Raw genomic sequence first — 21,959 nt, 5'->3', positions numbered from 1 at the left:
GACAGAGTGGTTAGAGATGTACCATTTTCTCATTGCTTAACTGGCTTAGCGGGTCACCTACACTCACTGGAGAGAGAGCTCCCAGAGAATAAGGGATAAAGGACCACAAGTCTGTGGTCTGGATTCACTCTAACTTCCTGCCCTTCAACCTTGTAAAGCCATGAGCCTTGACCTTGCAGAAAAACCACTTTGGGGGAGATGACTTTTCCCTCAGAAAACATGAGTCCAGGGTCCAGTTTCCCACCTGAGGAAAGGAAGAGTGGTATTGTCACACCAATTCTATTCTTAAATTTCTAGGTATATATGGGTTTTCCTGAGATACCTACTGCCTGGGGATATGGGATATCAGGATTTTCTCTGGCAATAATATCACTTAAAATGACAGTGTGGAGTTCTGCTTATATGAACAGAGTAGGAGAAACTCCTGGTGCAGATGGGATGGCAGGAGTTGAAAGGTCCCTCTCAAGAATTTGAAACCTGTGGGGTGCCTGGGTGGCTCAGTGGGTTAAAGCCTCTGCCTTCGGCTTGGGTCATGATCTCGGGGTCCTGGGATCGAGCCCCACATCGGGCTCTCTGCTCAGAGGGGAGCCTGCTTCCTCCTCCTCTCTCTCTGCCTGCCTCTCTGCCTACTTGTGATCTCTGTCTGTCAAATAAATTAAAAAAAAATATTAAAAAAAAAGGAAAGAAAAAAAATTTGAAACCTGTTTACCTCAGTTATTTTGATATTCCCCCCAAACTTGTTTCCTTATGGAAAGAATAAGGTTCCTTTCCCAATTTCTATGGGATACAAAATCCCCAAAAATTGCCTTAGAGAAGGCAATGCTGAATTAGCAATTATTAACAAGAATGACCTTGCCCTATGTTGGCAAATGTGTGGACAGGAAGCACTCTCATTCACAACTGGTGAGAGTCCAAAGCTTTTGGAAGCCATATGGCATATGTATTAAAAGGTCCTATCAGGGCTGCCTGGGTAGTTCAGTTGGTTGTGTGTCTGCCTTCGGCTCGGGTTATGATCCTGGTGTCCAGGGATCAAATCCTGTGCTGGGCTCCCTGGTCAGCGGAAGCCTGCTTCTCCTTCTTGTAATCCCCTTACTTGTGCTTTCTCTGTAAAATAAATTTAAAAAATTTTTTTAAAAGGGCCTTATCAGGGCGCCTGGGTGGCTCAGTGGGTTGGGCCGCTGCCTTCGGCTCGGGTCATGATCTCGGGGTCCTGGGATCGAGTCCCACATCGGGCTCTCTGCTCAGCGGGGAGCCTGCTTCCTCCTCTCTCTCTCTGCCTGCCTCTCTGCCTACTTGTGATCTCTCTCTGTCAAATAAATAAATAAAATCTTAAAAAAAAAAAGGGCCTTATCAATATCAGCTCAGAAAATATCAATCAGAAAATTTGATTTTTATGACCCCAAGGAAACAAGGATGCTCAAAATTGATGTGTTTTCTTTTTTAAGATTTTATTTATTTATTTGACAGACAGAGATCACAAGTAGGCAGAGACACAGGCGGGGTGTGGGGGAAGCAGGCTCCCTGCTGAGCAGAGAGCCTGATGCGGGGCTCGATCCCACGTCCCTGGGATCGTGACCTGAGCTGAAGGCAGAGGCTTTAACCCACTGAGACACCTCGGTGCCCCCAAATTGATGTTTTCTGAACAAATTGTTTTGCCTTGGGGAACAAGCCTCCCAAGGCTACCCAGGTTTGAGCAATTGAAACATACATTCCTCAACGGAGTCTCTGGGAGTTTTGGCAAGCAAAGTCTGTCCTGCTTCTACTCGGTGGTTCCCAGTGCGCGTATTCTGTCTACAGAAACACAACCAGAAATGGTAATGGATTGAGAATATACACGGAATTCCGAAGAGAGTATCCCATCCTTGCCTTAGGGTCCCCCTCAGATGTGTCTTCAATAGCCGTTCCATCTCCATCACTCTGTCAGCCTGGCAGCTTCTGGGGCATGTGCTATGTGGTAAGATCAGTGGATCCCATGGTGAGACACACATTACTTTACCTCCTCTGCTATGAAGTAGGTTCCTTGGTTTGAGGTGCGGCCATACCGGACTGTATGCCAGTGAATCCAACATTCTATAAACCCCAAGATAGTGGTTTTGTCTGAGGCTTGCGAACAGGAGAGGCAAACATACACCTACAGTATGGGTTGATTCAAGTCCTAGGCATTGCTGCATATGCTATCTAGAATAGGAAGTGCCCAACATAGCTAACTTGCTACAGAGTGATCGGTTTCCTAGCGCAATGGTAGTCATATTGGAGATTTGGCCCTGGAGACTCTTGTTGGAAAGTTGGATATTCAGCAGTTGCAGTAACTAAATAAATCTTGGAAAGAGGCTGCCTGTGATGTTGGGCATATGTGTAGCTTCCGTATCTGCCGCCACAGAGAATCCATTCATGTTCCTATCATTGTCAGCGTTGGATGACTAATGCCAGAAGCTGACCGACATCAACTAAGATCTTTGATAGAAACAAAGTGTAGGGGCGCCTGGGTGGCTCAGTGGGTTAAGCCGCTGCCTTCAGCTCAGGTCATGATCTCAGGGTCATGGGATCAAGTCCCACATGGGGCTCTCTGCTCGGCAGGGAGCCTGTTTCCTCCTCTCTCTCTCTGCCTGCCTCTCTGCCTACTTGTGATCTCTCTCTCTGTCAAATAAATAAATAAAATCTTAAAAAAAAAAAAAAAAGAAACAAAGTGTAAAATGTGAGCTTCATGTCTCCCTGGCTCTCCCTCTATGAGCAATTTCTAGTTATAGGGCCCAGGCAGAAAATTACCCTTCTACTGTCAGACTGTAGGGGTGTGTCACTGGAAGATGAGGCACAGTATACTATAGGAAATAGCCCCCAAACTTGCACACAGTTTTCCGCAAATATTTAGTTGAGGCCTGAGCTGTACATGGTGAAAAGAAGAGAAACCCTATATGAGAGTAGTGCCTGAGAGGCCAAATGAGTGAACATATTTTCAACATCTGTCCAACACCAGAAAGGTGGAGATTATTGTTCAAGATCACCCCCTAAACTTGGAGTTCCCATTGAGATTCTAGAAGAAGTGAGGGACTCTAGAAGTAAGGGGGAAAACGGAAATAGACAAACTTTGATAAAGCCTAGGGTCATTCATAAGTGGGGCCAGGTTGATTCATTAATATTCTAGGGGTCCGTTACAATAAAACCTGAGGCCCCCCCCTTTAGAAGAAGGTAAGTCAGAGATCTATAGAATTTTTTTTTAAATCTATAATGTCTGGCATCAAATGGAATACTAGAAGGCATGCTAAAAAAAGAAAGAAAGACAGAAATAAAGAAAAAAGGATCAGCTGACCATATAGCAAGAAAAACAACAGACATAGGGGCAGACCAGAAGGGATTCAACTACTGCAGTTAATAGTCAGGGACTTTAAAGTAAATATTTTTAATAGATTTAAGAAATTTGAGAAAAGATTGGAGAATTTCAGCAGATACTTAGAATCCATATAAAGACAGAAAAAAATTCCAGAAACAAAAAATCTCATTAAGAATTTAAGAGATGGGTTTAATGGAAGATTAAAAGCAGCAGACTAATCCAATGGAATATTGCTTAGTCATCGAAAAATTGAAATCTTACCATTTGCAATGACGTGGATGGAACTAGAGCGTATTATGCTAAGCAAAGTAAGCCCAACCAAGAAAGACAATTACCATATGATTTCGCTCATATGTGGAATTTAAGAAACAAAACAGGATCATAGGGGAAGGGAGGAAAAATAAAGTAAGATGAAATCAGAGAGGGAGAAAAACCATAAGAGACTTTCAATTATAGCAAATAGAGATTTGCTCTATCCGAGGTGGGTGGGGAGATGTGGTAACTGGGTGATGGACAGACATTAAAAAGGGTATGTGATGTAATGGGCACTGTGTCTTATATGGAACTGATGCACCTCTGAGCTCTATCTTTGAAACTAATGATACACTATGTATTACTTGAATTTAAATAAGAATAAAAAAATAAAAACAAAATAAAAATAGCAGAAGAGATATTAGTTAATAGAAAGGCAAGTCCGTGGAAAGTATCCAGATTGATGCACAGAAAGAAAAAAAGGTTAGGAAATTGGGGCGCCTGGGTGGCTCAGTGGGTTGGGCCGCTGCCTTCGGCTCAGGTCATGATCTCAGAGTCCCGGGGTCGAGTCCCGCATCGGGCTCTCTGCTCAGCGGAAGGCCTGCTTCCCTCTCTCTCTCTCTGCCTGCCTCTTCATCTACTTGTGATTTCTCTCTGTCAAATAAATAAATAAAATCTTTAAAAAAAAAAAAAAGGTTAGGAAATAAAGAAAACCTAAAAGGTATCTGGAACACGTGAAAGGTCTAATTTATATACAATTGGTATCCTAGAATGAGAGAGAGAGAGAAAATGGGGCAGAAACAATATTTAAGGAAACACTGGCTGAGAATTTCCTCATACTGCTGAAAGATGTCATAGTACAGTCTTAAGAAGCTCTAAAAACTGTAAATAGGATGTAAACATAAACCAAAAAGACCTTCACACCTAGTACATCCCTTCAAAACATAAAAATGGGGACACCTAGCTGGCTCAGTCAGTAGAGCATGCAACTCTTGATCTTGGGGTCATGAGTTGGGTGTAGAGTTTACTTAAAATGGGGCGCCTGGGTGGCTCAGTGGGTTAGAGTTTACTTAAAATGCACCCATGTTGGGTGTAGCGTTTATTTTAAAAAAGTGTTCTTAAAAATACTTATAAAAACCAAGGGCAAAGATAATCTTAAAAGCAGCTATAGAAAGATAAAAACAAGAACAGAATGTATAGTTGACTTTTAGGACCATCTGGGTGGATCAGTCGTTCAGGGTCTGCCTTCGGCTCAGGTCACGATCCCAGGGTCCTGGGATAGAGTCCCGCATCAGGGCTCTGCAAGAAGCCTGCTTCTCCCTCTCCCACTGAGTTTGTTCCCTCTCTTGCTGTGTCCGTCTAATAAATAAATAAAATCTTTTAAAAAAAGAATGTATAATTGAATTTTAATAAGAACTATGGAAGTCAATGCCAGCAATGTCGTTTTATTTTAGGTGATGAAAGAAAAAAAAGACACCAAAAAACCAAATCACTTCTAGCATCATCAGTGGTACTTTACATGGGTCCCATTTGAGGTTTACGGTATTTCACTAGACACGATGAAGAATAGGTGTGAGAGACGACTTTTAAACCCCAATATACAATTTATCAGAGATGAACTGCTCAGTGACAGTGTCACGTAGCATTTTAAGTGGATACAACACTTGAGCTTAAGGCATAAGAGCAGGTGGCTACAAAATTATTACAGAAGTGCAGGAGGTACTACAGTTAATTTTATACAATTATCACTTATTGCTGCATCTGTTTACACTTGTGTCAAGTGCGAACGATGTTGTGAATGGTCTGCTTGTGAAAATTTTTATAAATTTTAACTTTGTATAATAGATTCGTGTATATTTTATGGTACTGACAAAATAAGACTATTTTCTACATATGTTTTGTGCATTCATATACACTTAGCTTAAATTTTCAGTATTTCTAGCCTACGTGGTTCATCTGTTTTCCAAATTGTTGCGAATCTTAAAAAAAATTTTCCGACATACTTGTTGAAAAAAAAATCCGTGTATAAGTGGACCTGCACACTTCAAACCCGTGTTGCTCAAGGATCAACTTTATATATTTGATATAAATCGGCAGGAATCTGTAAACTAAATTAGTAGCATTTATAACATCAAAACACTAAGTACATAGGACCAAATAAAAATATTCCAATTTTCTACACTGACATAATACAAAAATTGCTGATAAAAAGATGTACATAAATGAAAAGGTGTAACATGCCCATAGACTAGAAGTCTCAATATTGTTAAAGTGTCCCTTCTTTTGAAATTATATATTTGATGTAATGCCCATTAAAATCTCAACTTTCCAGTGTGGAACAGTTGAAAAAAAATCATTCAAATATGTATATGAAAATGCCAAGGACCTAGAATTGCAGTGACAATTTTGAACAAGAACAAAATTAGAAGACATATATCACCAGATGTCGAGACTGTTTACCCTGAGAATATTTGGTGTTCAGTGGAGTAACAGAATAGATAATTTAGAAATAGACCCCCATATATGATCATCTCATTTATCATAAAAATATCACTACAACACAAGGGGGAGGGGAGGAGGCCTCCTCAATTAAATGATGTCGAATAAATTGCATATTTGTATGGAAAATATTGATTTGACTTCTACCCCACACCACACATAAAAATGAATTTCGGATGGACCATAGACCTAAAAGTGAAAAGTAAAACAGTAGACTTGCAGAAGAGAATGTGGGAAAGCACCTTTATGACATTGGATCAGGAAAAACATTTCTTAGACTGGGCACAAAAAAACACTAATCATAAAAGACTGATTAGTTGTTCATTAAAACTAAAGTCTTCTATTCATCAAATAACATCAAGGCAAGCTGGAGATGAAGAGATGGAAGTTTGTAACGTAAGTATCTAAAAAGTACCTTGCACCTTGAATATAGAAAAAAAGTACAAGTGAACAAAGAATTTCCAAATTTAAAAACATGGGCAAAAGTCTCGAAAAGGCACTTTTCAAAAGAGGATATTATAATGTAAGGGCCTGCCCCTCCCAGAGGAACTTGCTTGTGGAATCTGGATGTAGGGGTGGGGCAGGGTGGAGACATCCAAACGGTGGGGTGAATTGAGATCCGATTGGCCACCTGTGTAGGGGCGGGGCTCAACCAACCCCATAAAGGTTGGTGTGCGAGGCTGTCAAGGGAGCAGGAGAGCTCTGGTGGGAGCAGAAGGAAGAGTCAGCGGAGCGGAAGAGCTGTAACAGCTCTTGTAAGAGCTACAACCATCAGCAACAGTCCTGCCGCCAGTGGTCCCTCTGCCAGCAGTCTCCAGCCACCTGCAGCTTCGAGCGCCTGTGGCCCCATCTCCGGTGGCCCCGAGCCCAGCCGCTGCCTGCAGCCTCCAGCTGCCTGTGGTCCCGCCTCTGGCGGTCCTGCCTCCAGCGGCCCCAAGACGCCTGCAGCCCCTGGACGCCAGCGGCCCTGAGATGCCAACAGCCCCTAGCCGCCAGCAGCCTCGACGCAAAATGCCTCGCCACCCTGAGCCACGAGTGGCCTTGTCCGCAGTGATGTCTCTTCTGGGTGGCAGCCTTGTCAGAGTGGCATCGTGGGGAGCAGAGGTTGTCATCCGGGTTGTCCTCCTTGTCATCGTCGCTGTCATTGTCGCCTCTTTGTTGTCGGGAGTGGCCTCCTCCGGGAAGCAGTTTTGTCCAGAATGGCCTCTTCTTGGGAGCGGCCTTGTCCGGGGAGCAACCTCATTGAGCAGCAGCCTCGTCCTGGGAGTGGCCTTGTCCGGAGTGGCCTCTTCTTGGGAGCGGCTCTGATCACGGAGCGGCCTCATCTGCGGAGCAGCCTCATCTAGAGCAGCCTCGTCCGGAGCGGCCTTCTTGGGAGTGACCTTGTCGGGATCATCGTCATTGCCTTTTTGTAAGAGATAGCCCTGACCGGTCAGTTTGATTCTTGATGCTTGGCGCGAAATAAAGTTTTGCTTGACCTTCGCTTTGTATCAGTCTCGTTCCTTTGATCACGGACCCTAACAATAAAAACCAATAAGCACCTAAAAGGAGATGCAACCTCATTAGCCACAAAGAAATACAAATTAAACCTATAATGAGATAGTGCCATACACTAGAATCAGGCTGTCACCTTTCCTCTCCATTGCTCTATTAAAGGTGGCCTGTGCCATCTCCATTCCCTAACCCTGTGGACACACTTCAGTTGTCATTTGGATCCATTGACCTTGCTCCTCTTCTTGAAATGCTTGGCTCTAAGGCAAGAAAGAGGGTTTTATGTGTGGTGAGGGTTAGGAAGTAGAAAGGAGCAGCCAACAGAGCAGGCATATGTCAACCCTTTAACAGCACAGTCTTTTAAGGGTAGTTCTTCAAGGTTTAACTCTCAAACTTTTCAATCAGAAGCTGGTATATTACATCCAGAGGAGCTGCTTGGCAACCGTTTCTTGGCAACCGTTCTCAAGTTCCACTATTAAAAGTCAATCAGGGGGCACCTGGGTGGCTCAGTGGGTTAAAGCCTCTGCCTTTCACTTGGATCATGATCCCAGGGTCCTGGGATCGAGCCCCACATCGGGCTCTCTGCTCAGCAGGGAGCCTTCTTCCCTTCCTCTCTCTGCCTGCCTCTCTGCCTACCTGTGATCTGTCTGTCAAATAAATAAAATTAAAATATAAAAATAAAAAATGAAAGTCAATCAGAAATGGTCATTTTAAACAGGGTCAGATTATTCACTTGTAATGGGAGAGAAAGTCTATCATTTGTCCAATACCCTCTTCCAAATAGATACATGTTTTAACATTGTGGGAGGGGCACTGGATTCTCTTTTCTTCAGCCTCCACCGAAGTTCATCATACTTTTTTGGAAATCAGGTCCATGGCCTGTTAGGGTCTTCTGGTATCAGTGCTGCAGCCTCTAGTTTCTCATTTTTGTTCCAGGACTCTTAGTAATTCCAAACTAACAAGACTTCATTTATGGACCTGGGTACTGTTGGTGGTTTCTTCTCTCTATAATCCATCATAACACTGTTCTGTTGAGGTTGTAGGTGGAACTTTTCACCATTGTGACCTTTTCCTCAGTGACATGTTGAAAACAGAACTTCTCTTGAGGCTTGCAGACTTCTGGTCCATAGCCTGGACACAACTTCCAGACACTGTTGGATAGGTTTCTGTCTGAAATTACTACCTCCTCCAAATGAAACCAAGAGAGTGGGGGGAATTAGGTGCTGGGTAACTTCTTTGGAACCTAGGCAGCATCAGAACCGATTCCCATTTTCTTAGATCCGTGACCCCTTACCCTGCCAATGTATTAGGGTAATTCTTGGTATATAACAGATGTCCAGTAAATTACCTCCACAAGTAAAAGAGATCGGAAAAACATAAACAGGAATGTTTATGTAAATATTACATGCTCACTGGAAAGAAAACCTATGAAATACAGAAAAGTGCAAAAGTCAAACAAAAAAAATACTAGATACTCCACCTCTAAAACAATCATTACCTTTTTGGAGACCATCCTTTCATTCATGGTTCTAAAGAGTTTACACAAATACAGTTTTACATTGAGTTTCATACATGTTGCACTTATATAAAAATTCCAGTCCTTTCCTGTACTTCTGTCTTCTCTTTTCCATTCCTTCAATAATAACAGCCTGGTATTTATTCTTCTAGTATATATACTTGTTTCCATGCTCATCACATACACATATATACATAAATGGGTGTGATCATTAACAAACATGAAATCCTGTGCACATAAAGCTCTGTAATAAAGTAATTCGTTATTAAAATTGTGGACATACCTTGAGATCAACTAGTGTACATATAACTAATTTTAAAAATCACTCTCATGCTGTTCCACAGAATGGTTATATCACCATCTATTCAACCATTCCCCCATTAATGGTCATTCACTTTGTCTCCACTTGGTTTTCTACTTGCCTCTATAAACAATAGTTCAACAAAACTCCTTAATTGTATTTTTATGCATTGATGATGTTACTTCTGTAGGGGCAGATTCCCAACATGAGACTGCTAGGTCAAAGGATTTTTATTTTAAAAATTTATTTAAAAATTATATATTGCTGAATTGCTGGTGGAAATATAAGTTGATATATAACCTTTGTAAAAGTAGATGGTTTCCCAAAACCCACTAGCAAAAGATCTCTTAATTTTTGCCAACTTCACGAAGTCAAAGTGACAGCTCATTGGTTGTCTTAATTCATATTTCCTTGAGTACTTCTTAGATTCATTAACATTTTCAGAGATAATCGCCATTTACTCCTTCTATGACTAGCCATCTAGTCCAGATGGATTAAAGACTTAAATGTAAAAAATAATCAAAATCTTAGAAAACAAATTTAGGAGACTATTGTATAAATTAGGGATTAAGGAGACCTTTTTAACTTTTTTACATTTTCTTTTTTTTTTTAATTTATAATTTTTTATTTTTTATAAACATATATTTTTATCCCCAGGGGTACAGGTCTGTGAATCACCAGGTTTACACACTTCACAGCACTCACCAAAGCACATACCCACCCCAATGTCCATAATCCCACCCCCTTCTCCCAAACCCCCTCCCCCCAGCAACCCTCAGTTTGTTTTGTGAGATTAAGAGTCACTTATGGTTTGAAGGAGACCTTTTTAACTTTTTAAAAGAGTAAAGTAACAATCTAAAAAGGAGAATATATAAATATCTTACTGTGAAAAATTAAAATGTTAAGTTCTTTTACTATATTAAAAAGCATAAAGACAATCACTAGATTAAAAAAATTTGCAACACATGAAAAAGGATTAATATTTCAAACATATAAAGAGCACATCCAGATTTCTAAGAAAGACAAACCAATACAAAAATAGGCAAAAAATATACAGGCAATTCACTGAAGATGACTTGTTGAGTAAAGTATGAAATCTGGATGAATATTTTCATTTGCCCATTATTTTTCTCTATTGTGAATTGCCTTAGACCTTCTAAGATTTAATATGATGGTATGCTTTAACACATTCTTATGTTTCTAAAGTATCTCTCTCTTTTTAAAAGACTTTATTTGAGAGAGAGCCTGAAAGAGAGAGCAAGAGCAGGGGGAGGGGCAGAGGGAGTTGTAGACTTCCCGCTGAGCAGGGAGCCCGATGTGGGGCTTGATCCCCGGACCTCGGAATCATGGCCTGAGTGAAGGCAGATGCTTAAACAACTGAGTCACCCAGACAACCCCTCTAAAGTATCTCTTAAGTGTGTATTTTCTCTGGTGAATTGTCCATAAAAGACACAATTGGATTCCTCTTGCGGTGCTGGCATCTGGATGAATGCTTTATTAATCTTTATATTAGCTGAATTTCTCTTTGATGAATTCTTTGATGTACAGTAAGGCTGGAGCTACTCCTAAAGGCTTTCCCACAGACATCACATTTATAGGGTTTTCTCCGCTATGGATTTTCTGATGTTCTGTGACATGTACCATGTGGCTAAATGTTTCCCACAGTCATTACACTTAAATGGTTTCTTTCCAGCATGTGTTCTTTCATGGTTATTAAAGCCTGTCTTATTTCTGAAAACCTTCACATACTCATTACATTTATAGGGTTTTTCTCCAGTATGCTTCCTCAGATGTACAGTAAGGTCTGAGTTGGTTCTGAAGGCTTTCCCACATTCATTACCTTTATAGGGTTTTTCTCCAGTATGCACCCTCAGATGTACAGTAAGGTCTGAGTTGGTTCTGAAGGCTTTTCCACATTCCTCACATTTATAGGGCCTTTCCCCAGTATGAATTCTCTGATGGAGAGTTAGCAGCAATAGAGTGATACAACCTTTTCCATGTTCCTTACATGTATAGGGTTTTTCTCCAGTATGTGTTCGCTTATGCACTGTAAGGTATGAACTACTCCTAAAGGCTTTTCCGCAGACATCACATTTATAGGGTTTCTCTCCGCTATGGATTTTCTGATGTCCTGTGACATGAACCATCTGGCTAAATGCTTTCCCACAGTCATTACACTTAAATGGTTTCACTCCAGTATGTATTTTTTGATGCTTATTAAAGCCTGACTTATTTCTGAAAACCTTCCCACACTCATTACATTTATAGGTTTTTTTCCCAGTGTGCCTTCTTCTTTTATGTACAGTAAGTTGTGATGTATTAGTGAAAGCTTTCTCACATTCAGTACACTTATATGGTTTTTCTCCAGTATGGGTCCTTTGATGTACAGTAAGGTATGACTTAGTCCTGAACGATTTTTCCTAATCACAGCATTTATAAGGTTTCACTCCAGTATGAATTTTCTGATGCTCTTTGAGATTTACCATTTTGGCAAATGCCCTCTCACCGTCGGTGCATTTATATGGTTTCTCTCCAGTATGAATCCTCTGATGTACAGTTAGGTGTGATTTTATTCTGAAAGATTCCCCGCACTCATTACATAGGTAAGGTTTCTCTTCAGTATGAATCCTCTGATGTAAAATTAGGGATGAAGAACACATGAAGGCCTTTCCACATTCATTACATTTATAAGGTTTCTCTCCTGTATGCATTCTGTGGTGTACGGTAAGGTATGAATAATTAATGAATGCTTTCCCACATTCATTACATTTATAGGGTTTTCTCCTGTGTGAATTTTTTTATGTCGACTGAGATATGATGGCTGGCTAAACATTTTTCCACATTCATCACATTCATAAGGTTTTTCTTTAGTGTGAGTTCTCTGATGTTGAATGAGTAATGACCTACAATGAAAGGACTTCTCACATGTACTACATTTATAGGGCTTTAAGGTAAGTTCTGAGGTAGGCCTTATGGCTTTGCCGCCTTTTGTATCCTTGCAAAGTTTCTTCCCCAGATGGGTATCTGTAATCAAATTTAAATTCCCAGTGAAATTCTCATGTGTTTGGCATTTGCTGTGGGGTTCTTCTGTGATAATGCCTGCTTCAGGAAAAAGAAGAGATCCAAATCTAAATCTTCTTTGACCAGAGGGAATTTTCTTGTGAGTAACTATTTTTTGATTCAAATGACTTTCCTGACTATTTTGCAATCTTAATATCCTTTCATCCCATTTCCATAATCCTCCTATTCTGGAGTTCCAAAGACCATTCTCTGTGAGTTTATCTATTACGGTCCCTTGTGATACATCTTCAGAAACATCCTTTGTTGATACAGCATTCTTGGTTGCAGGTTTGGTCTCCAACTCTGGGGGAAGAAAAAGATAAATCAAATGACTTCTATTTCTGAAGTTAGGAAGATCTCAGTAAACAAGAAAATAAAACGGAAACCTTAGCTGATAATGAATATAAAGTTTTAACTGCTTGCAAACTGGCCTTGTTTTTAAGAAGAAAGACGTATGTTTGAAGGAGGCCAGTTGAGCCAAAAACCAAAGGAGCAAATTCACTTTTCCCCTACAAAAAAAAATTCATTCATGGTAACCCTCCTAGAATTTAAGTATCTCAAATACTTCTCTTCTCATTCCCTTTATAATAAACTTTTTTTTCCCAGACCTTTCTTCATAGGTTGTGATTATTTTTTTGATTCCCATTTACTCTACAAACCAGATGTTGCTCCCAACCATACTTTCTATTTGTTCTCACTCGTTTGCTAGCTTTTTAAATGATGCCTTTCTCAACTTTCCGTGTCAGAGAAGCTTATTCAAATCTTTTTATGTAGTTTTTAATAAATCGCTAATAGAAAACAACACTTTGATTTTTCAGAAAGTAGGCTGAACAGTAAATTAGTTAAAATTAATGTTTACAGTTATTAATACTTCAAATAGTGATATAATAATTTTGAAGGGTAGTTTTGTAACCTTTTTATGTCTTAAGATCATGCCTAAAATTCTGTCCAAAAAAATTGGATAAAAACTACTTACACACTGAACTTAAAGCCATGAAGCATTCCACTAGCCACAAAAGGTTTTGATCTAATTAGTTTTAAACATTTAGAAATAATTGCCTGAAAATTAACTAGAAATTTAAAAGAAATATAAAAGTACAGAGTGCCAGAGTGGCTCTGTACTGACTCTTGATCTCAGCTTGGGTTTTCTCAGGGTTGTGAGTTCAAGCCCCACGTTGCACTCCATGTGGAGCCTACTTAAAAAAACAGAAAGTATAAAACTGTTCTAAAAGTAAACTATTGGGGAGCCTGGGTGGCACAGTTAGTTAAGTGTCCAGCTCTTAATTTCAGCTCAGGTTGTGATCTCAGAATTGTGAGATCGAGCCCTGGGTTGAGCTCTGTGCTGTGTGGAGTTTGTTTTAGATTCTCTCTCCCTCTCCCACTTCTGCTTCAGTTCACTCTCAAATAAATCCTTTAAAAAAAGGTAAAATATTTGGGCACGTGGGTGGCTCAGTTGGTGAGTGTCCAACTCTTGATTTTGGCTCAGGTCATGATCTCATGGGTTGTGAGACTGAGCCTTGCACTGGGCTCCACACTCAGCAGAGGGTCTGCCTGAGGATTCTCTCCCTCTGCCCCTTCCCCCACGTGTGCACTCACGCATGTTCCGTCTCTCTCAGATAAATAAATTTTTCAAAAAGAGTAAAATTTTAAATTGTATATACAAGCAAGTTTTAAGACAACCATCCCACAGTATAACCTTTTTTAAAAAGACCAAGAGTTGAGGGGCGCCTGGCTGGCTCAGTTGGTAGACCGTGCAACTCTTGATCTCAGGGTTTTAAGTTTGAGCCCCATGTTGGGTGCAGAGATTACTTAAAAATAAAATCTTTAAAAAAAAAAAAAAAAAGGACAAAGATTTGAATTCCAAGACACCAAAGAGGAGAAGCCTAGAACCCAGTTCACTTAAATGTCTAATTAAACTGGGGATGGTTACAGCCTTTAGCCTAGCAGCCCACCAAAGCAAACAATTCTCCATGGAAAAAGATTACACAATCCAGAAGCTCAAACTATTTTTACAGGTTTTCATATGAATGCTTGACAATGAAAAACAACAGGCATACAAGAAGATAAAAGTCTCATTAGAAATAAGTCAAGAGAGGGGCACCTGGGTGGTGCAGCTGTTAAGTGTCCGAGTCCTGGTTTTGGCTTGGAGGGTTTTGAGATCAAACCCTGCACTGGGCTCTTTGCTGAGTCAAAGAGAGTGTTTATGTTTCGCTCTCTCCCCTCCCTGTCCCCATTCTCTTTCTCTTTCAAATAAATCTTAAAAGAATAAAAGAGAGAGAGAGAAAAAAAAAAAGAAAAAAGCCAAGAGAAAAAAACAGATAATAGAAACAGATGTAAGGGGCGCCTGGGTGGCTCAGTGGATTAAAGCCTCTGCCTTCGGTTCAGGTCATGATCCCGAGGTCCTGGGATCAAGCCCCACATCAGGCTCTCTGCTGGGCGGGGAGCCTGCTTCCCCTCTCTGTCTCAGCCTGCCTCTCTGACTACTTGTGATCTCTGTCGAATTAAAAAAAAAAAAAAAAGCATCAGGCCAACATGGCTTCCCTAATGAAATCAATGTATCTTAAAAATATCTATCTTTCCCTCTCTCACAGCTCTTTCTACTCTCCTCAACATAAGCTGATGGTCTTGCTTCTTACTTTTCTTTCAATTCAGAATCTATTATAATGCCTTGATCTTCCTATCAAGGGTTGACCTATTATCTGCACTTGCCTACTCCATCCTTCCTAGTATTACAGCAGAAGAGGCGGCCTATCTGTCTGTCAGTGGTAAATCCCTTCTTTTCCTTTCTTGAGTTTATGCCCTTTAATCTTCTCACACACTTTAGTTTTCATTCTTCACTGAGTCCCATCTTGGTCTTTCTTTCTTTTTTTGTTTTTAAAGATTTTATTTATTTATTTGACAGACGGAGATCACAAGCAGGTAGAGAAGCAGGCAGAGAGAGAGGAGGAAGCAGGCTCCCCACTGAGCCATCCAGGTGCCCATCCATCTTGGTCTTTCAACATCAATTTCTCCCTCTCCACTATGGCATTATTCTTATCAGCACTCAAATATGCCATACAAACTCCCATCTCAAAAATAAGACAAAAGAGTTTTGTTCTTCATTCCGTACTTTCCTGTAGCTACTGCCCCATTTCTCTTTCCCTCTTCATGGTGGTGGGGGGTATCTTCTCCTAAGAGTCATCTAAACTATCTAATGTCACTTTTCATTTACTCTTTTAAAAATACAAATTTTCTTTTTTCTAATTATTTTTATTTTTTTAAAGATTTTATTTAATTGTCAGATAGAGGGGGAGAGAGTGCACAAGCAGAGGGAGAAGCAGGCTTCCCGATGAGCAAGGAGCCCGATGTCAGACTGGATCCCAGAATCCTGGGATCATGACCTGAGCCAAAGGCAGATGCTTTAAAATATGTAGTATTTCCAACACTTAATGTTAATGAAAATGACTGAAGATGACACAAACAAATGGAAAGGTATTCCATGCTTATGGAATGGAAGAACCAGTACTGTTAAAATGTCCATACTACCCAAAGGAATATACATATTCAAAGTAATTCCTATTAAAATATCACCTACATATTTCATAGAATTAGAACAAATAATCCCAAATTTCTATGGAACTAGAGAAGACCCCACATAGCCAAAGCAATCTTAAAAAAAAAGAACAAGGGCTCCTGGATGGCTCATTTGGTTAAGCATCTGCCTCTTGATTTTGGCTCAGGTTATGATCACCAACCCCTTTAAAAAAAAAAGAGAGAGAGAGAGAGAAAAGAACAAAGCTGGGGGTTTCAGTCTCAGATTTCATGATATATTATAATGTGGCAGTAATCAAAACATTGTAATACTGGCACAAAAACAGACATAGATCAATGCAACAGGACAGAACAGAGAGTCCAGAAATAAACCCATATTTATATGGTCAATTAACAAAGGATGCAAGAATATATAACGGGGAAAAGACCGTGTCTTCAACAAACAGTGCTGGGAAAACTGGACAGCTACATGCAAAAGAGTGATACTAGACCCCTTTCTTACACCATGCAGAAAAATAAACTCAAAATGGATTAAACACCTAAGTGTGGGAGCTCAAACCATAAAATTCCTAGAAGAGAACATAGGCAGTAATTTCTTTGACACTGGGCACAGAACATTTTTCTAGATATATCTCCTCAGGCAACGAAATCAGAGTAAAAATTAAATTACTGGGATCACCCAAAGCTAAAAAACTTTATGCATAGTGAAGGAAATCACCCACAAAACAAGAAGACAACCTACTGAATGAGAGATATAATTGTAAATGATATATTTGATAAGGGCTTAAAATCCAAAATAAAGAACTTAACTCAACACCCAAAAAACAAATGATTCAATTGAAAATGGGGAGAAGGCAGGAAAACACATTTTTCTGAAGAAATACAGAACGGCTGACAGAAACATGGTAAGATGCTCAACAACACTACACATCAGGAAAATGCAAATTAAAACCACAATGAGATATCACCTCACACATGCCAGAAAGGCTGAAATTAAAAAACACAACAAATAAGAAAATTGGTGAGGATGTGAAGAAAAAGGAACCCTCAAAAAAACAAAACAAAACAAATAAAAAAAACAAAAAGGAACCCTCATTCACCACTGGTGGGAATGTAAATTGGTGCAGCCTCTGTGGGAAACAGTAGGTAGGTTCCTCAAAAACTTTAAAACAATTATCATATGATCCACTCATTCCACTACCGGGTACGTACCCAAATAAAACAAAAACACTAATTTGAAAAGATATGTGTACCCCTTTGTTTACTGCAGCATTTTTTATAATAGTCAAGCTATGGAAGCCACCCAAGTGTCCACTGACAGAGGAATGGATAAAGGAGATGTGGTGTGTACATACAATGGAATATTACTTGGCCACCATAAAGAATGAAATCTTGCCATTTGCAACAACGTAGATGGACCTAGAGGGTATTATGCCAAGTGAAATAAGTCAGTCAGAATTTAATACAGGAAACAAAACAATGAACAATGAAAAAAAGAGATTAAAGAAAATCCCAGACTCTCGAATACAGAGAACAAACTGGTGGCCACCAGTGGGGAGGCAGGTGGGGGATGGGTGGAATAGGCGCAGGAGATTAAGAGCAAATTTATCTTGATGAGCATCGAGTGATGAACAGAATTACCGAATCATTACATTCTATACCTGAAACTCATATAAAACTATGTTAATTATACTTGATTTAAAAATCTATAATATTGATACATGAAAAGAATATGTATAACACCTACTGAGTTACCGATGGCATCATGATAAAATTCTCAAGTGAGCTAGAATCCACTTTGTGGATTCCATCTCCACTATCAGCTTAACCCAAGTTACAATCTCTGCCTAGACTATCGTAACAACCTCATTACCTGGTTTAATGTCCTCAAGCTCGATTTCCACATACACAGTTACTTCCTAAAAATCCTTGATTAAAGTCCTTCAATGCCTTCACACTTGCTTTGATTAAAATCCAAATGGTTTTAAGCTACAAAGCTTAAAGTAGGCAGGCGGTTGTCTACGCAGTCTCCTGCTTACTTAGGCTTCATTCATAGCAGCCTCCTTTTCATTTTGAGAACACATTTCATTCCTTTACTTTTTAAAAAAGATTTTATTTATTTGACAGAGAGAGACACAGCAAGAGGGGGAACACAAGCAGAGGGAGTGGGAGAGGGAGAAGCAGGCTTTTTGCTGAGCAGGGAGCCTGACATGGGGCTCGATCCCAGGACCCTGGGATCATGACCTGAACCTAAGGCAGAGGCCCAACGACTGAGCCACCCAGACGCCCCTCATTCTTTTCTGTGTCCAGTCCTTTGCCTGGAATGCTTCTCTTTTCCCCTTCCCTTGGCTGGTTGCTTCTGAATCTTCAAGGCAGATGTCGCCCCTCAGAAGCCTTCCTTAACCATTTGGAGGAGGCACCCTCATCCCCATCCCAGTCACTCTTTTATATCCCCCAATTTATCTCATAAATGAAGACTTACAGCCATTATTTAGCTTCTTTTTATTTCTATACCTGTTAATTTCTCAAAATTTAATCTTCATGATGGCAGGGACCCGGTCCATCTTACTCATTGCTCTAGAACTAGTACCTAACCCACTACGCAGAATACAGATATCCAATAAATATTCATTAAATACATAAATACTGTATTTTGACTTTCCACTGGTTCCTTGTTTGTATTTTCAATTAGCAAAGAATTTGGAGGAGAAGAGGAGCGTGCCCCCAGAATTGCAGCAGGCTTACAGGGGAAGAAAGTTAAATAATGAGTAAGTATGTCTGGCTTAAACGGAAAGAGTGGGGATCCTTAGAAAAGCGTTTTCAGGAAAAGTAATGAAGGAAGAGATGTCAGAAAATGGTTAAACAGATGAGAAAAGTGTAAAGTTAAAGTTAACTTAAGAGACAGAACTGAAAGCGGTGCTTCCTGCATGTCTGAATGAAGGACTAATCACGAAGATCATGTCCTCAAGAAAGTAAAGTAGCATGGTAATCAAAAGCAGAGAGGAGAAACAACAGGACAGGGAAAAGGAGAGAGCGAGCAAGGGACGGAGAGGCTCCCTTCTTCTGAGATCGTTTAGAGCAAGGATACTGCCCAAAATATTTCAGAGGTTCTGCTCCATCCATAACCCATGAACTTGAAAGAAATCCAGTCCTCCTGGTTCTTATGCACTCACCTGGGTAGGGGGTTCTTGCAATTTCTCTCACTACCACCCATGGTCCTTTTCCAGCCTCCAAATGAGATATCATGTCTGGTTTGGAAACTGCGAGCCTGTTCAGAGCAAAATGAATAGGACTTGACTGTGTCTAGGAGTAAGAACTACTGCCAAATTTACTCTCAGCTCTTAATCTTCAGTGCAGAGTGGTTATTATGGAAGGTTCTAGAGATGCACTGCCCAATACAGTTGTCAACAGCCACAGGTGGCTATTTAAATTTAAGTTAGTTAAAACTATATAAAATTTAAAATTCAGTTATTCCATTGGACTAGCCAGATTTCAGGTTCTCAGCAGCCCCAAATATCTAGTGCCTGTCATACTGGACAGCACAGACACAGAACATTCTATTGTACAGCGGTGTTACAGATGATTACAAAGGAGCCCAACACTATGATCCTAGGTTTTCTGGGATTACAGATCACTGGAATAATCTGCGTTTAGAAAGAAAATGAACACATCTGTTCCTTTCTTTCTGGAGGTACTGATAACTCCCATTTATAAAAATGATCAGAAAAAAGTTCAGTCCTAAATCTGGGGAGCTGTCAACAATCTCCAAGATGCCAATGAAATATGTATTTCTTACTCTACAATCGGTGGGCCACTTAATTAAGAGCAAGGGATAGCATGATCCCCAAAACATTCCCCTCATTTGAGATTTTAATGCCTAAACTCTAAGCCCAGGTCAGTTAAGTACTTTAGAGGCTCTGTATCTTCAGCACACCTGATCAAGAGGGTAGGTACGGGAACCGGAAGTTATTCTCACCCAGGGAGACAAGATTCCTATAATTCTCTAGCATCACATCCTTGTGTAGGTTCCTCTGTGAAGGGTCCATCAACCTCCACTCTTCTAACGTGAAGTCTACAGCCACATCTTTAAACGTCATGGAATCCTAACATAAATACACTGTGATCACCCAGGCACTACACAGGGAGACCTGTTGGGCAGAATGATACATATAAAACTGGAGGAATACTCCAGAAATCAGAATCACCAAACAACCACTGAAGTCAACCAGTTCAACCCTCAGAGGCTGAGGGAATCTCTCCAGCGATAAGAACTTAAAACCACAAGACAAAGCCCATTCAATTTCCTGATTTTTACTTGAAGCAGGATTTTCTTTTCAGATTACTCAAAATCTAGCTTTCTTTAATTTTGAAATATTGGTCTTACTATATTATCTGGAGTCAACAGCATGGTTTCCTCCTTCCCTAGAAAGTCCTAACATCTGATAACAGCTAGTAGTTTCTACCCAAATCATCCTTTCTCCCTCAAAACTCTGGCTTATCTATACTATCTGCTCTTCTTCAGTACCAAATCTACATAATATGACTTAATAAAACATACAGTTTATCATTCAGATTGTAGATACAGAATATCGTAAGCTCCGTCTTTGAGCAAGAAAAAATAAGAAATCATGGGCACTCTGGAGAACTTTTTCGGTCAGGATATGAATTATACATGTGCTTGTGTAAAAAAATGCAAGAAGAAGCCATAAAATTTTTTTAGTGGTTACCTGTTAGAAGAAGAAGGGAACAGAGAGAGTGCAGAGGACTGGAATTAGAAGCTAGACTCTCTTGAATATTTCCTGCTTTGTAGACCATGTCAACGTATTATGAAAAAAATTAAAATTGTAAAGTCTTCCCTAAAAATTAAAAGGAAAATGAAACCAGTTTGAAGCACAGACATTCATCAAAAATGAAATATTTTAAGTGACTTTAAAACAACAATTTTCTGTATATCCTTTGTGAAATATACCCCAAGAAGAAAAAGAATGGCAAAAAAGCAAAAACTGTTTTGCAATAAATAATCATACTGTTGGTGGTAGTGAAGAAAATGCTATTTTGTAACTTCTGTGTGCATAGTGTTTGCTAAAGCAAATCAGTATACTGATGCCACTGAGAACCAATAAATTTGGCATGACAGAAAGAAGATATAATGTGATACTGGTGAGATGGCAATAACTTCATAGATCCAAATTTGAATTGGAAGTATCAGTATAAACTCATGAATTATTTTAGTTTTAAGGAAGAAAATAAAATATATTTCCTAGTTTCATCCATGGAAAAGGCCTAAAAATACAGACAATAACTAATAAGGTAACATGATGCAAGCTAGAATGTGGCCTCTAAATATTACTTACCACTAAAAGGAAAAAGGCCTGGAACATTCTATGATACCAAAGGCAAGGCAGACTACTAAGATATATCTAAGACGCAAGAGAAACTTGGAAGAGGCTCCCATTACTTAATAATAATGAGATAATTTGAACATCCGTGAGGAAAATAAATACAATGGGTTTCAAAAACACACATTTAAATTCATGATTCCATACACTACTATAAAAATACTCAATATTTTTGGAGGATGCCTGGAAACTGATAAATAAATAGAAAGAATTAACCTTTTGTCTGTTCCCTATGGAAAATATTTATAGCTTGCATAGTAATCAATTGTGATCACACAGTTGGTGAGCAGAGATTTCTCTTTATGGAAGGATTCCAGCTAATACATGAAAAGGAACAACGAAAATTAGAACATCATCATTTTGCAACCTCTAATGAATTAAAGGGTCATCAGTGACTGCTAATATGCCAAACAGGCCACAACTAGGCATTATGTGCCTTCTGGGGGTATATACCAGATAGATGCCAAAAACATTTTGAAAAGAATCAAATCAGAATCTGATTAAGCCTCCAGATCCAACTAATAATATACTGGAAATACAGAGGACAGAGAAACGTCTTAAATAACCCTTATTTAACAACAA

General features: G+C 39.7%; 1 protein-coding gene across 1 annotated transcript; it reads right to left on the bottom strand.

Moving 5' to 3' along the window:
* Positions 1–10,224: 10,224 nt before the first annotated feature.
* Positions 10,225–20,204, bottom strand: ZNF624 (zinc finger protein 624). Its single transcript, XM_045085406.1, is given in 4 exon segments — positions 10,225–11,042; positions 11,045–12,169; positions 12,172–12,750; positions 19,955–20,204. Coding segments are annotated over 4 exon segments (1,971 nt in total). The 5' UTR covers positions 20,076–20,204; the 3' UTR covers positions 10,225–10,896.
* Positions 20,205–21,959: the final 1,755 nt, after the last annotated feature.

This window comes from Mustela putorius, unplaced genomic scaffold (assembly GCF_011764305.1).
Source record: "Mustela putorius furo isolate JIRA1106 unplaced genomic scaffold, ASM1176430v1.1 tig00000867_pilon_pilon_pilon, whole genome shotgun sequence".
Lineage (NCBI taxonomy): Eukaryota > Metazoa > Chordata > Mammalia > Carnivora > Mustelidae > Mustela > Mustela putorius.
This window is presented reverse-complemented; position numbering and strand designations above follow the sequence as displayed.